The sequence below is a fragment of the Bombina bombina genome, chromosome 2, assembly GCF_027579735.1.
Source record: "Bombina bombina isolate aBomBom1 chromosome 2, aBomBom1.pri, whole genome shotgun sequence".
Taxonomy (NCBI): Eukaryota; Metazoa; Chordata; class Amphibia; order Anura; family Bombinatoridae; genus Bombina; species Bombina bombina.
Genome location: NC_069500.1, coordinates 670,624,378 through 670,641,777, shown reverse-complemented (window position 1 = coordinate 670,641,777; position 17,400 = coordinate 670,624,378). Strand labels below are relative to the sequence as shown.

The 17,400-nt window shown below is 41.3% G+C and overlaps 1 protein-coding gene across 1 annotated transcript in view; it reads right to left on the bottom strand.

Moving 5' to 3' along the window:
* Nucleotides 1-17,400, bottom strand: part of CCDC171 (coiled-coil domain containing 171) — an 849,190-nt gene that overhangs the window by 604,230 nt on the left and 227,560 nt on the right. Inside the window, 2 exon segments of the mRNA XM_053700001.1 lie at nucleotides 6,588-6,788; nucleotides 10,705-10,794. Of these exon segments, the coding sequence (XP_053555976.1) occupies nucleotides 6,588-6,788; nucleotides 10,705-10,794 (291 nt within the window).

Below are 17,400 nucleotides of genomic sequence, written 5' to 3'. Positions count from 1 at the left end.
AATAATATAAAGCAGGTGGCGAGGATGTCGGGGGCGGTAGATTAGGGGTTAATTAGTGTAAGGTTAGGGGTGTTTAGACTCGGGGTTCATGTTAGGGTGTTAGGTGTAGACTTAGAAAGTATTTTCCCATAGGAAACAATGGGGCTGCGTTAGGAGCTGAACGCTGCTTTTTTGCAGGTGTTAGGTTTTTTTTCAGTCGTCTCAGCACCTTTATTTCCTATGGGGAGATCGTGCACGAGCACGTTTTAGCCAGCTTAACGCTACCGTAAGCAACGCTGGTATTACAGTGAGAAGTGGCGCTAAATTTGCTCAACGCTCACTTTTCTGAGGCTAACGCAGCCATTCAGAAAACTGGGAAAAAACAGAATTTATGTTTACCTGATAAATTTCTTTCTCCAACGGTGTGTCCGGTCCACGGCGTCATCCTTACTTGTGGGATATTCTCTTCCCCAACAGGAAATGGCAAAGAGCCCAGCAAAGCTGGTCACATGATCCCTCCTAGGCTCCGCCTACCCCAGTCATTCGACCGACGTTAAGGAGGAATATTAGCATAGGAGAAACCATATGGTACCGTGGTGACTGTAGTTAAAGAAAATAAATTATCAGACCTGATTAAAAAAACCAGGGCGGGCCGTGGACCGGACACACCGTTGGAGAAAGAAATTTATCAGGTAAACATAAATTCTGTTTTCTCCAACATAGGTGTGTCCGGTCCACGGCGTCATCCTTACTTGTGGGAACCAATACCAAAGCTTTAGGACACGGATGAAGGGAGGGAGCAAATCAGGTCACCTAAATGGAAGGCACCACGGCTTGCAAAACCTTTCTCCCAAAAATAGCCTCAGAAGAAGCAAAAGTATCAAACTTGTAAAATTTGGTAAAAGTGTGCAGTGAAGACCAAGTCGCTGCCCTACATATCTGATCAACAGAAGCCTCGTTCTTGAAGGCCCATGTGGAAGCCACAGCCCTAGTGGAATGAGCCGTGATTCTTTCGGGAGGCTGCCGTCCGGCAGTCTCGTAAGCCAATCTGATGATGCTTTTAATCCAAAAAGAGAGAGAGGTAGAAGTTGCTTTTTGACCTCTCCTTTTACCTGAATAAACAACAAACAGGGAAGATGTTTGTCTAAAATCCTTTGTAGCATCTAAATAGAATTTTAGAGCGCGAACAACATCCAAATTGTGCAACAAGCGTTCCTTCTTTGAAACTGGTTTCGGACACAGAGAAGGTACGATAATCTCCTGGTTAATGTTTTTGTTAGAAACAACTTTTGGAAGAAAACCAGGTTTAGTACGTAAAACCACCTTATCTGCATGGAACACCAGATAAGGAGGAGAACACTGCAGAGCAGATAATTCTGAAACTCTTCTAGCAGAAGAAATTGCAACTAAAAACAAAACTTTCCAAGATAATAACTTAATATCAACGGAATGTAAGGGTTCAAACGGAACCCCTTGAAGAACTGAAAGAACTAAATTGAGACTCCAAGGAGGAGTCAAAGGTTTGTAAACAGGCTTGATTCTAACCAGAGCCTGAACAAAGGCTTGAACATCTGGCACAGCTGCCAGTTTTTTGTGAAGTAACACCGACAAGGCAGAAATCTGTCCCTTCAGGGAACTTGCCGATAATCCTTTTTCCAATCCTTCTTGAAGGAAGGATAGAATCCTAGGAATCTTAACCTTGTCCCAAGGGAATCCTTTAGATTCACACCAACAGATATATTTTTTCCAAATTTTGTGGTAAATCTTTCTAGTTACAGGCTTTCTGGCCTGAACAAGAGTATCGATAACAGAATCTGAGAAACCTCGCTTCGATAAAATCAAGCGTTCAATCTCCAAGCAGTCAGCTGGAATGAAACCAGATTCGGATGTTCGAACGGACCCTGAACAAGAAGGTCTCGTCTCAAAGGTAGCTTCCAAGGTGGAGCCGATGACATATTCACCAGATCTGCATACCAAGTCCTGCGTGGCCACGCAGGAGCTATCAAGATCACCGACGCCCTCTCCTGATTGATCCTGGCTACCAGCCTGGGGATGAGAGGAAACGGCGGGAACACATAAGCTAGTTTGAAGGTCCAAGGTGCTACTAGTGCATCCACTAGAGCCGCCTTGGGATCCCTGGATCTGGACCCGTAGCAAGGAACTTTGAAGTTCTGACGAGAGGCCATCAGATCCATGTCTGGAATGCCCCATAGTTGAGTGACTTGGGCAAAGATTTCCGGATGGAGTTCCCACTCCCCCGGATGCAATGTCTGACGACTCAGAAAATCCGCTTCCCAATATTCCACTCCCGGGATGTGGATAGCAGACAGGTGGCAGGAGTGAGACTCCGCCCATAGAATAATCTTGGTCACTTCTTCCATCGCTAGGGAACTCCTTGTTCCCCCCTGATGGTTGATGTACGCAACAGTCGTCATGTTCTCTGATTGAAACCGTATGAACTTGGTCCTCGCTAGCTGAGGCCAAGCCTTGAGAGCATTGAATATCGCTCTCAGTTCCAGAATATTTATCGGTAGAAGAGATTCTTCCCGAGACCAAAGACCCTGAGCTTTCAGGGATCCCCAGACCGCGCCCCAGCCCATCAGACTGGCGTCGGTCGTGACAATGACCCACTCTGGTCTGCGGAATGTCATCCCTCGTGACAGGTTGTCCAGGGACAGCCACCAACGGAGTGAGTCTCTGGTCCTCTGATTTACTTGTATCTTTGGAGACAAGTCTGTATAGTCCCCATTCCACTGACTGAGCATGCACAGTTGTAATGGTCTTAGATGAATGCGCGCAAAAGGAACTATGTCCATTGCCGCTACCATCAACCCGATCACTTCCATGCACTGAGCTACGGAAGGAAGAGGAACGGAATGAAGTATTCGACAAGAGTCCAGAAGTTTTGTCTTTCTGGCCTCTGTTAGAAAAATCCTCATTTCTGAGGAGTCTATAATTGTTCCCAAGAGGGAACCCTTGTTGACGGGGATAGAGAACTCTTTTCCACGTTCACTTTCCAGCCGTGCGATCTGAGAAAGGCCAGGACGATGTCCGTGTGAGCCTTTGCTCGAGGGAGGGACGACGCTTGAATCAGAATGTCGTCCAGGTAAGGTACTACTGCAATGCCCCTTGGTCTTAGCACAGCTAGAAGGGACCCTAGTACCTTTGTGAAAATCCTTGGAGCAGTGGCTAATCCGAAAGGAAGCGCCACGAACTGGTAATGTTTGTCCAGGAATGCAAACCTTAGGAACCGATGATGTTCCTTGTGGATAGGAATATGTAGATACGCATCCTTTAAATCCACCGTGGTCATGAATTGACCTTCCTGGATGGAAGGAAGGATAGTTCGAATGGTTTCCATCTTGAACGATGGGACCTTGAGAAATTTGTTTAAGATCTTGAGATCTAGGATTGGTCTGAACGTTCCCTCTTTTTTGGGAACTATGAACAGATTGGAGTAGAACCCCATCCCTTGTTCTCTCAATGGAACAGGATGAATCACTCCCATTTTTAATAGGTCTTCTACACAATGTAAGAACGCCTGTCTTTTTATGTGGTCTGAAGACAACTGAGACCTGTGGAACCTTCCCCTTGGGGGAAGTCCCTTGAATTCCAGAAGATAACCCTGGGAGACTATTTCTAGCGCCCAAGGATCCAGAACATCTCTTGCCCAAGCCTGAGCGAAGAGAGAGAGTCTGCCCCCCACCAGATCCGGTCCCGGATCGGGGGCCGATATTTCATGCTGTCTTGGTAGCAGTGGCAGGTTTCTTTGCCTGCTTTCCCTTGTTCCAGCCTTGCATTGGTCTCCAAGCTGGCTTGGCCTGAGAAGTATTACCCTCTTGCTTAGAGGACGTAGCACCTTGGGCTGGTCCGTTTTTACGAAAGGGACGAAAATTAGGTCTATTTTTTGCCTTGAAAGGCCGATCCTGAGGAAGGGCATGGCCCTTACCCCCAGTGATATCAGAGATAATCTCTTTCAAGTCAGGACCAAACAGCGTTTTCCCCTTGAAAGGAATGTTTAGTAGCTTGTTCTTGGAAGACGCATCAGCCGACCAAGATTTCAACCAAAGCGCTCTGCGCGCCACAATAGCAAACCCAGAATTCTTAGCCGCTAACTTAGCCAATTGCAAAGAGGCGTCTAGAGTGAAAGAATTAGCCAATTTGAGAGCATTGACTCTGTCCATAATCTCCTCATAAGGAGGAGAGTCACTATCGAGCACCTTAATCAGTTCATCAAACCAGAAATATGCGGCTGTAGTGACAGGGACAATGCATGAAATGGGTTGTAGAAGGTAACCCTGCTGAACAAACATCTTTTTAAGCAAACCTTCTAATTTTTTGTCCATAGGATCTTTGAAAGCACAACTATCCTCTATGGGAATAGTGGTGCGTTTGTTTAAAGTAGAAACCGCTCCCTCGACCTTGGGGACTGACTGCCATAAGTCCTTTCTGGGGTCGACCATAGGAAACAATTTTTTAAATATGGGGGGAGGGACGAAAGGAATACCGGGCCTTTCCCATTCTTTATTAACAATGTCCGCCACCCGCTTGGGTATAGGAAAAGCTTCTGGGAGCCCCGGCACCTCTAGGAACTTGTCCATTTTACATAGTTTCTCTGGGATGACCAAATTTTCACAATCATCCAGAGTGGATAATACCTCCTTAAGCAAAATGCGGAGATGTTCCAATTTAAATTTAAAAGTAATCACATCAGATTCAGCCTGCTGAGAAATGTTCCCTAAATCAGTAATTTCTCCCTCAGACAAAACCTCCCTGGCCCCCTCAGATTGGGTTAGGGGCCCTTCAGAGATATTAATATCAGCGTCGTCATGCTCTTCAGTAACTAAAACAGAGCATCCACGCTTACGCTGACAAGGGTTCATTTTGGCTAAAATGTCTTTGACAGAATTATCCATTACAGCCGTTAATTGTTGCATAGTAAGGAGTATTGGCGCGCTAGATGTACTAGGGGCCTCCTGAGTGGGCAAGACTCGTGTAGACGAAGGAGGGAATGATGCAGTACCATGCTTACTCCCCTCACTTGAGGAATCATCTTGGGCATCATTGTCATTATCACATAAATCACATTTATTTAAATGAATAGGAATTCTGGCTTCCCCGCATTCAGAACACAGTCTATCTGGTAGTTCAGACAAGTTAAACAGGCATAAACTTGATAAGAAAGTACAAAAAACGTTTTGAAATAAAACCGTTACTGTCACTTTAAATTTTAAACTGAACACACTTTATTACTGCAATAGTGAAAAAACATGAAGGAATTGTTCAAAATTCACCAAACTTTCACCACAGTGTCTTAAAGCCTTGAAAATATTGCACACCAATTTTGGAAGCTTTAACCCTTAAAATAACGGAACCGGAGCCGTTTTAAGCTTTAACCCCTTTACAGTCCCTGGTATCTGCTTTGCTGAGACCCAACCAAACCCAAAGGGGAATACGATACCAAATGATGCCTTCAGAAGTCTTTTATAAGTATCAGAGTTCCTCTCACATGCGACTGCATGCCATGCCTCTCAAAAACAAGTGCGCAACACCGGCGCGAAAATGAGACTCTGCCTATGCTTTGGGAAAGCCCCTAAAGAATAAGGTGTCTAAAACAGTGCCTGCCGATATTATTATATCAAAATACCCAGAATAAATGATTCCTCAAGGCTAAATAAGTGTTAATATCAATCGATTTAGCCCAAAAAATGTCTACAGACTAAATAAGCCCTTGTGAAGCCCTTATTTACAATTGTAATAAACATGGCTTACCGGATCCCATAGGGAAAATGACAGCTTCCAGCATTACATCGTCTTGTTAGAATGTGTCATACCTCAAGCAGCAAGGGACTGCAAACTGTTCCCCCAACTGAAGTTAATTGCTCTCAACAGTCCTGTGTGGAACAGCCATGGATTTTAGTTACGGTTGCTAAAATCATTTTCCTCATACAAACAGAATTCTTCATCTCTTTTCTGTTTCTGAGTAAATAGTACGTACCAGCACTATTTGAAAATAACAAACTCTTGATTGAATAATGAAAAACTACAGTTAAACACTAAAAAACTCTAAGCCATCTCCGTGGAGATGTTGCCTGTACAACGGCAAAGAGAATGACTGGGGTAGGCGGAGCCTAGGAGGGATCATGTGACCAGCTTTGCTGGGCTCTTTGCCATTTCCTGTTGGGGAAGAGAATATCCCACAAGTAAGGATGACGCCGTGGACCGGACACACCTATGTTGGAGAAAAAAGGCTTGTTAGCAACGCAAGTTTTTACCGACAAAACTCGTAATCTAGCCGTTAGTTTTTAATTAATAAGTTCTCTATAAACATATTCAACCACATTGTAATAATATGCTTTATATTCATATTGTCTTCTCATTGCCACACTCTTTTAACAGACAGTTCCCACAAACCACTTAAACAAAACAGTACTAACAATCTCATAGAAATGTATGAGTATATTTTTTTTTACCTTTCTTTCTCACTAATAAATGTCTTAGGAGAAGATATTGGATCAATCTCCATGTGACAGCAAGATATATGTAAATGCATAAAACGCAGATTAGCTAAATGTTCTTTTTGACAGCCAGCTTGCATCTAGTAATACCTCTGTATCCTTCTGGTAAGCCCTGGTAAGCTTCTGGATTTCATTTTCAGCCTCCATGACTTTCAATTTCTCTTTCTCCCATCCATACTGCGCCTTTTCCAAGTCCATCTGAAAATGACTTATTTGAGATTCCTTGTGTGCATACGTTGTCTGTAGGTGGTTTAACTCCTGCTTGGCACCCAACAGGTCAGATTGAGTTTTCTATAGAATTGAGAATATATCAAAACTTAAATGTGCCTTAACAATAACTTGAGTGAATATAACAATTGTGGTATGTATAATGTAATATTGATACAGGGAGTGCAGAATTATTAGGCAAGTTGTATTTTTGAGGATTAATTTTATTATTGAACAACAACCATGTTCTCAATGAACCCAAAAAACTCATTAATATCAAAGCTGAATATTTTTGGAAGTAGTTTTTAGTTTGTTTTTAGTTTTAGCTATTTTAGGGGGATATCTGTGTGGGCAGGTGACTATTACTGTGCATAATTATTAGGCAACTTAACAAAAAACAAATATATACCCATTTCAATTATTTATTTTTACCAGTGAAAACAATATAACATCTCAACATTCACAAATATACATTTCTGACATTCAAAAATAAAACAAAAACAAATCAGTGACCAATATAGCCACCTTTCTTTGCAAGGACACTCAAAAGCCTGCCATCCATGGATTCTGTCAGTGTTTTGATCTGTTCACCATCAACATTGCGTGCAGCAGCAACCACAGCCTCCCAGACACTGTTCAGAGAGGTGTACTGTTTTCCCTCCTTGTAAATCTCACATTTGATGATGGACCACAGGTTCTCAATGGGGTTCAGATCAGGTGAACAAGGAGGCCATGTCATTAGATTTTCTTCTTTTATACCCTTTCTTGCCAGCCACGCTGTGGAGTACTTGGACGCGTGTGATGGAGCATTGTCCTGCATGAAAATCATGTTTTTCTTGAAGGATGCAGACTTCTTCCTGTACCACTGCTTGAAGAAGGTGTGTTCCAGAAACTGGCAGTAGGACTGTGAGTTGAGCTTGACTCCATCCTCAACCCGAAAAGGCCCCACAAGCTCATCTTTGATGATACCAGCCCAAACCAGTACTCCACCTCCACCTTGCTGGCGTCTGAGTCGGACTGGAGCTCTCTGCCCTTTACCAATCCAGCCACGGGCCCATCCATCTGGCCCATCAAGACTCACTCTCATTTCATCAGTCCATAAAACCTTAGAAAAATCAGTCTTGAGATATTTCTTGGCCCAGTCTTGACGTTTCAGCTTGTGTGTCTTGTTCAGTGTGGTCGTCTTTCAGCCTTTCTTACCTTGGACATGTCTCTGAGTATTGCACACCTTGTGCTTTTGGGCACTCCAGTGATGTTGCAGCTCTGAAATATGGCCAAACTGGTGGCAAGTGGCATCTTGGCAGCTGCACGCTTGACTTTTCTCAGTTCATTGGCAGTTATTTTGCGCCTTGGTTTTTCCACACGCTTCTTGCGACCCTGTTGACTATTTTGAATGAAACGCTTGATTGTTCGATGATCACGCTTCAGAAGCTTTGCAATTTTAAGAGTGCTGCATCCCTCTGCAAGATATCTCACTATTTTTGACTTTTCTGAGCCTGTCAAGTCCTTCTTTTGACCCATTTTGCCAAAGGAAAGGAAGTTGCCTAATAATTATGCACACCTGATATAGGGTGTTGATGTCATTAGACCACACCCCTTCTCATTACAGAGATGCACATCACCTAATATGCTTAATTGGTAGTAGGCTTTCGAGCCTGTACAGCTTGGAGTAAGACAACATGCATAAAGAGGATGATGTGGTCAAAATACTCATTTGCCTAATAATTCTGCACTCCCTGTATATATATATATATATAGATAGTATACACACACCACACACACACACCTTTTTTATATTTATAAATGTATTTCTTCTTTTATTTATTTTTTAGAAGACAGAAGGGCTACTAGAAATACCCAGGGAAGTTTTGTCTGGTCTAATCCCCATTTCTGACCAGTCCTATAGATAACCTTGTGAATACATCAGACCAACAGTCATGGTTCTCAACCACATTATAGTTTGTGCAATTGTCTTTTACTTACCTTAAAGGGACATGAAATCCATTTTGTGATTTAGAAAGAGCATGCAAATGCAAACAACTTTCCAAAGTACTTCTATTATCTAATTTGAGTCATTCTCTTGTTAAAAACCATATCTAAATAGGCTCAGTAGCTGCTGATTGGTGGTTGCACATAGATGCCTCTTGTGATTGGCTCAGTCAAGTACATTGCTATTTCCTTAACAAAGGATATCTAAAGAAAGAAGCTAATTAGATAATAGAAGTAAATTAGAATGTTATTTAAAATGTATTTTCTGTCTGAATCATGAAAGAAACATTTTGGGTTTCATGTCCCTTTAATTTGTAAACCTAACTGAAGAATGGTGAATAAATAATATGGATGCTATTAATAGTAAATAATGCTATTATTAACATGAATAAAATATTAATAATAATTAGTATTATTATTCAAGGAAAGACCACAAGTAATAGAACACTTAAACATATGTCAGTCAAAGTAGCTCTGTAACACTTTTGTTTTTGTGCCCATATTTACAAGTGTCCATGAAATATTTATTACAAAGAAAGATATTTTACCTCAAAAGTTCCTCAGTAGCCACATCCCATTTTAAAGGACTTCTAAGCAGCATATTAGTATGTCTGTCCTAGGACAGCTGAAGGGATGAGCCTTGTGCACTCTCATCTTATTTCACCAATCAGGTAAAGGACGTTTACAATGAAATCTCATGAGAGTTAAGTCAAATCTCATGACCTCAGCACTGCTGATGCTGATTGGCTGCTGTTCATTTCTTCATTTATTTATTTTTATCTGCAGTTGGGAGCAGGTGAAGTATAACTTTTTACACAGAACTTACTCTGCTGAGCTGAGGAGATTGTGAGGTAAAATATCTTCTTTTTCTACATAGAGATGCTCAGGTGATATTTTCCTGTCAGCTTTTTACAGTTATACTGCATCAGTTTCAAGTGATTTAGCATATGAATATTATGTCCTTTTAAAGGACATATGTTGGTATCTCTTATACGAGTGATTCTCAAAGTGTGTGTCATGACTCATTAGTGTGTCGGCGGCAGTGTGTAGGTGTGTCCCTGCTTCAGCACAATTTTTTTTTTAATTTTTAATTTGGTTTCCGACTTTCCGCCTGCCTGCTACGCATATCACATGGTTGACACATGATTGATACCTAGTGGGTCACAGATCATCTTAACCTATTGGCGCAGCTCAGTGGGAATTGAAACTATTCCCATTGGTGGCTTTAGCGGCACAATGGCTCCTAACTGCACGTGTAGTCTCCTCATTCCGCTTGTGACTGCATGTGTAATCAGTGAGTGGGACAGCAGTGTGTTTGCAGTGCGGGCAGAAGTCAGTCAGACTTGCAGAGCTCTAAGGGCGGCAGCTTAAACGCTGAGCTGAAGTCAGAAGTCAAAGTGTTTTTGTATTTTTTGCAGTTAGCTCCCAGTAGTGCATTGCTGCTCCTGCTCTTGATATATGGATAGGAAGTGGAAGCTTAAAAATGCTTGATGATGAAATGTGAGTGTCTTTAGCTAATATTCCACTAAATATTCAGAAACTGTGTTCATCCCATCAACATCATACATTCCATTAAAATAGTAAGTAGCTATTGGTGTTACACTTTTTTTAATTCTTGCACATACTTACTGTTACTTGTAAATACATTCCGTTATTATATCATTTATGTACGTGTCCGTATCTCTTAAAACAAGTTAGCTTAACCTCCTGTTTGCTAGTACAACTGAATTACTGTGTCGCGAAATTATGTAGGTCTAAAAAGTGTCACCAGCATGAAAAGTTTGGAAAGCTCTGTCTTATACCTGTACTTTTACTGCTACCCTAACGCCTTTGGAGGTAATACCCTGAAACATTACACTAAGGATCAATAAAAGCAATGAAGAAAACCCTGGAGATTACCTTTCTGGTAGTATTAGTATATACATTTATGAAGTGCACCACAGGTGCAAAAGTGACGGCTATACCACTTTGACACATAGATATTCTCCAAGAATAACTATAATCATTGTACCTCAAGGTTTGAGCACAGCGTTTGCAGTATCTGTTTGGAAGCCTGCAGTTCTTCTTTCGTCTTCATATATAAGTTGTTTGCTTCTTCAAGCTAATTAAAAGAAATGAAAACAAGTCATAACCCAGTTTAACTTGAATGCAATCAGCAAACTAATTATGATTTACTTAAAGGGACATGAAACACAAAAAATTCTTTCATGATTTAGGTAGAAAATACAATTTTAAACAACTTTCCAGTTAACTTCTATTATCTAATTTGCTTCATTCTCTTGGTATAATTTGTTGAAGGAGCAGCAATGCACTACTGGTTTCTAACTGAACACATGGGCGAGCCAATGACAGTCGGTATATATATGCAGCAACCAATCAGCAGCTAGAACCTAGGTTCTTTGCTGCTCCTGAGCTTATCTTGATAAACCTTTCAGCAAAGGATAACAAGAGAATGAAGCAAATTAAATAGTAGAAGTAAATTGGAAAGTTGTTTAAAATTGCTTGCTTTTTTTTTCTCAATCATGAAAAAAATGTGGGTTTCATGTCCCTTTAACATGCATTCATTTGTTAGGGACACACCTGATAATGAGTGATAATCATTATCAGGTCTCCAGTATTTAACTGGAAAGTGAAATATCTGCTTGTGTAGTATTATTAATCTATAGGTTTGATCTTATGTGGGCATATGAGTGACAGTGATAGTAGTGCCATAGTGTCTGATTGTAGGGCCTATTTAGATACATTATTGACAGGATCTGAAGGGCCACGTCTGATCTAGATCCGATTACAAATGCTCCCTCACCGGATCTCGTGATAGTTATCCAGTGTTGTTATGTAGGCCAGTTAGTAACCATAAGTTATTGCTGAAATTATTCAATTTATAAAGGTCTCAAAGGGAAGCAGAAAACAGCAGTTGTACATTGTGTGTAGTCAAAATACCTTTAAACAAGCACACATCTTTAAAATTGTAGTTTATTGTTTTACCATTACACCACTACAATTCTCATGAAGCAACCCTGCAAAGTCAGCTCTTTTGACTGCAGAAACATTTGCATACCATTAATCTTCCGTTATTAATTTTAGACAGAAAAAGGGGGTTTAAAGACTAGGAGGAATTGCACTGCAAATTCAGTTAGTGTTGTTTGCAGGGGAAGATAGCAGAGAATCTTTAACAGGCTTGTTATCATGTGCAAAAGAAACGTACTGAACATTGCCATGAATGACATATCCTCAGGGTCACTTACAAGCAAGAGCCCACTGGGAGGCTTCGTGGCAAGCAAGCAATCAGCTGCTCTTGTATGCCTTGAGATGTATTTGTCTCAACAGATCGTTCTTCTTTTTGTCAGCTTGCTCTGTTTGCTTAACTAACAGTTGCCCCCAACGGCCTTCCCCTACCGCTGCCTTTGGCACAGGCTTGCAATATAGCAGCATAGCCAGCCAAAGCCTGATGAGGAAACTTTTAAACTGTGCTCTGAACCATATGATCCCTTTCCACCTTAAGAGCAACTCACCGCAGGTAATGTGTTCCTAGCTACTCTGCAGCATCCTGCACTGGGCCTCAGAAGAGCTTCTTAAACTACTGAGTAAGAGTGAATATTTTCCCCTCCCCGGGAAAGACCTGGCAGTTGTGCTTGTTTAGAGAAATGTCATTGTTTCCACATGCATCAATATACAATCCCAGCAGACACTGAGGTGATGTTTCTGGCATCCACATCCACAATAAAAATAGCAATCTTACTTCACATTCTAATTTAAAGCAAATAAAACCAATGGCCAAGATGTAGCTTAAGATAAAAAATAACTTAAAACAAGTCATATTTAACATGCATTGCTAAAAATTACAAACCTTTTGTCAGTTTATAATAAATTCAACCATTTCATGTTTTTAACATGCCCAAGGCCTCTTCCATGATTGTTTTTTTCCCTACGCTGATTGACATTAAATAGGTGTCCCACGCAATGTTTGGCTGGCTTACTGGACGCCATTACACTGCTCTCCTCCCCTCTTATCTAGCGTGCAATATAGCAGCACATTCTGATGTAAAAATGAATGGATGTTATTTGAATCATAAGAAGGAGCCAATGCTTTTAAATGCAGTTTCCCTTTGGGATAGGTTTTCACATTAAACATTGCTAGTGAAAGTGCAAAATGCTTGGATCCCTCTGTAAATAATCCTTTATATGGCATGCTATTTTTATATGCTCAGGCTTCCGCTCATTAAACTGTACATTAGTTCTCCTTCCCAGATCTACAGTTAGAAATATACTTAAAGGGACATTAAACCCAAATTTTTTCTTTCATGATTCAGATGGAGAATATTTAAACAAATTTCTAATTTACTTCTATTATCTAATGTTTGCTTCATTCTCTTGATATTCTGTCCTGAAGAGCATATCTAGATAGGCTCAGTAGCTTCTGATTGGTGGCTGCACATAGATGCCTCATGTGTTTGGCTCACCCATGTGCATTGCTATTTCTTTAACAAAAGATATCTAAAGAATGAAGCAAATTAGATAATAGAAGTAAATTGGAATGTTTTTTAAAAATGTTTCTATCTGAATCATGTAAGAACATTTTGGGTTTAATGTCCCTTTAAAGGGAAATAATAAAAAAAAAAACTGATACTGCAAATTTAATTTTAATTTTGAACACACAGATTATAATTATTACTTTGAATTACAAAAACAAGCAAGTGTAAATATAAAAAAAAATGTTTCCTGTTCTCATAAAAAAAACAAAAAAAACATAATTTATGCTTACCAGATAAATTCCTTTCCTTCCTGGCAGGGAGAGTCCACGACTTCATTCCTTACTGTTGGGAAATACAACACCTGGCCACCAGGAGGAGACAAAGACACCACAGCCAAAGGCTTAAATATCCCTCCCACTTCCCATATCCCCCAGCCATTCTCCCGAGGGAACAAGAAAAAGTAGGAGAAATATCAGGGTATAAAAGGTGCCAGAAGAAATAATATAAAAAGGGAGCCGCCTATCAAAAACATACATTACGGGCGAGGTTGTGGACTCTCCCTGCCAGGAAGGAAAGGAATTTATCTGGTAAGCATAAATTATGTTTTCCTTTAATAAGGCAGGGAGAGTTCACAACTTCATTCCATACTGTTGGGAAAACTATACCCAAGCTACAGAGGACACTAAATGAATAACGGGAGGGAACAGAAAAAATAGGCGGACCCTATTCCGAGGGCACCACAGCCTGCAAAAACTTTTCTCCCGAAAGCTGCTTCAGCCGAAGCAAACATATCAAACTTGTAAAATTTAGAAAAAGTGTGTAAGGAGGACCAGGTAGCCGCCTTACAAATCTGATCCATTGAGGCTTTGTTCTTAAAAGCCCAAGAGGAAGACACTGCTCTAGTGGGATGAGTCGTTATCCTCTCAGGAGGCTGTTGTCCCGCTGTCTCATAAGCTAAGCGGATGACACTCCTCAACCAGAAGAATAGGGAAGTCATAGTAGACTTCTGCCCCTTACGCTTCCACGTATAGATGACAAACAAAGAGGAAGATTGTCTGAATTCCTTAGTAGCCTGAGGATAGAACTTCAGGGCATGAACCACATCTAGATTGTGAAGCAAACGTTCCTTCGCTGAAGAAGGATTAGGACACAAGGAAGGAACAACAATTTCTTGATTAATGTTACGATTCAACACCACCTTAAGGAGGAAACCTAGTTTAGTGCGTAAAACCGCCTTATCGACATTAAAAACCAGATAAGGGGGGTCACATTGCAAAGCAGAAATCTCAGAAACTCTGCACGCAGAGGCAAAAGCGAGCAAAAAAAGAACCTTCAAAGATAACAATTTAACGGCAACAGTATGCATAGGCTCAAACGGAGCCTGCTGCAAAACACTAATAACAAGATTGAGACTCCAAGGCAGAGCCCCAGATCTAAACACAGGTCTGATCCTAGCCAGAGCCTTAACAAAGGACTGCACGTCTGGAAGCTTGGCCAATCTTTTGTGCAGTAATGATGACAATATCTGTCCCTTCAGGGAACTAGCAGATAAACCCTTCTCCAGTCCATTGTGGAAAAAAGCTAAAATTCTGGCAACCTTAACCTTATGCCAGGAAAAACCACGCTCTTCACACCAGTACAGGTAAGTCCTCCACACTTTATGGTAGATACAACAAGTAACTGGCTTACGAGCTTGAACCAGAGTGTTGATAATACTCTCAGAAAATCCTCTCTTGGCTAAGACTGTGTTAAATCTCCATGCAGTCAGCCTCAGAGAATCTAGATTTTAATAAACGATGGGACCCTGTATTAACAGATCTCTGCAACAATGTAACCTCCACTGAGGAGATGAGGACTTCCCCACCAGATCCGCAAACCACATCCTTCGCGGCCCCAACAGAGCAATCAGAATCACTGATGCTCGTTCCTGCTTGATGCAAGCCACCACACAAGGGAGAAGCGGTAATTCAGGGAAAATATATACGAGTCTGAACCTCCATGGTACTGATAGGGCATCTATCAGTTCCGCCTGAGGATCCCTCGACCTCGACCCGTACATGTCCAGATCATCTGTCCCAAGGCACGTGCTTCTTGAGACCATCCTGGGAGATTGTGACTATGGACGAAAGCCTTTCCGGCTGGGAAGCCGTTTGGGGTGCACAAGGTCTATGGACTCAGGAGGAGTCTTCCCTTCCGATCAATATTTTGGAACTCCGGGCAATCTTCAATGCCTTGAAAGCTTGGCCCCTTCTGGGTTCGTCCCAGTTTATCAGATTCCAATCAGACAATATAACCTTGGTTACCTACATCAACCATCAGGGAGGAACGAGAAGTTCCTTGGCGATGAGAGAAGTATCTCAGATACTAGAGTGGGCAGAGACTCACAGATGTATGCTGTCAGCGATCCACATTCTGTGTGTGGACAACTGGGAAGCGGACTTCCTCAGCAGGCAATCTTTTCACCCAGGGGAATGGTCTCTTCACCCCAAGGTGTTTGCAGAGATATGCAGTGAGTGGGGGACGCCAGAGATAGATCTCATGGCATCCCGCCTCAATATTAAGCTACCCAGGTACGGGTCAAGGTCTAGGGATCCTCAGACGGTACTGATAGATGCCCCATCAGTACCATGGAGGTTCAGACTCATATATATTTTTTCTCCATTACCGCTTCTCCCTCGTATGATGGCTCGCATCAAGCAGGAGCGAGCATCAGTGATTCTGATTGCTCTGTCTTGACCGCAAAGGACGTGGTTTGCAGATCTGGTGGGGATGTCCTCATCTGAAGGTTACCTTGTCGCAGAGCTCTGCTGATACAGGGTTTCTTCGTTAATTAAAATCTAGATTATCTGAGGCGGACTGCGTGGAGATTGAATACTTAGTCTTAGCCAAGAGAGGATTTTCTGAGAGTGTTATCAGTGTTAGTGGTTTTTCCTGGCTTACGGTTAAGGATGCCAGAATTTTAGCTTTTCTCCAGTATGGACTAGAGAAGGGTTTATCTGCTAGTTCCCTGAAGGGATAGATAGCGGCCCTGTCATTGTTACTGCACAAAAGATTGGCCAAGCTTCCAGACGTGCAGTCCTTTATTAGGGCTCTGGCTAGGAAAATCTTATCTTATTTACTTTTTTTTTCTGTTGGTACTCTTTGTTGAAAAGGATACCTAGATATGTTTAGGAGCAGAAATGCACTACTGGGAGCTAGCTGCTGATTGGTGGCTGCACATACTACTAATGTCATTAATTTAATTCACCTGATGTGCTAAGCTAAAACCCAGTAGTGCATTGCTGCTCCTTCAGCAAAGAATAGCAAGAGAATAAAGCAAATTTGAAAATGGAAATAAATGGAAAGATGTTTAAAACTGTATACTTTATCTGAATCACAAAAGAAAAATTGGGTCTCATTTCCATTTAACAAACGAACAAAGAAATGATCAAGCACACATATAGACCCACAATAATTCACTTCACAGGTAAATGTGGATGATAGTTTGTGTCTGCAAAGAAAATTACAGTTTAAAGGGACAGTCTACTCCAGAATTGTTATTGTTTAAAAAAAAATAGATAATGCCTTTATTGCAATTCCCCCGTTTTGCATAACCAACACGGTTATATTAAAGGGACAGTCTACACTGGACAATAAGGCACTTGTATGCAACTATTCCACCGTTGTAACCCCCAACAACTGCTGGCACACCATGCAGAGCAAAATGAAATACAGTATTTTATGTAAACTTCCTTTATTTGTCCTCCTGAACATTGCTGCCAAACTCCTCCTCCATCATTCTTCCTACTTCTTGTTGGTCTGGTTGTACTCGCTCCCAGCAGTGCACGTGGCGTTATATTATCCTGGGGACTGGAGTACACGACACTCGGTCAGACACATTACGCTAGTCTGTTCATTGGAGGAGTTCTGTGGCCATGCTGTAATGGCTGAACAGAAAAAGTGATATCTATTTGACAAGAGAAGAAGAGTACTATGCACTAATTAGTTACAAGGATGATACCACAAGTGCAAATGCAACAAAGTGTGGGTGTTTTAAAAAAATAGTGTTGAATGAATGAGTGAAAAAAACATCCAAGGAACATCCAAGTTCCTTTTTTTAATCTTTGTAATTATGTTTGTAATTTTGTTGTCATTATTTTATGATTTGCTCTAAATGTATCAACTTTTTGCAGATACTATATGTGTATGAGATTTTTGTAGTCCTTTGATGTTATGTTTTTATGAAATTGTGCACA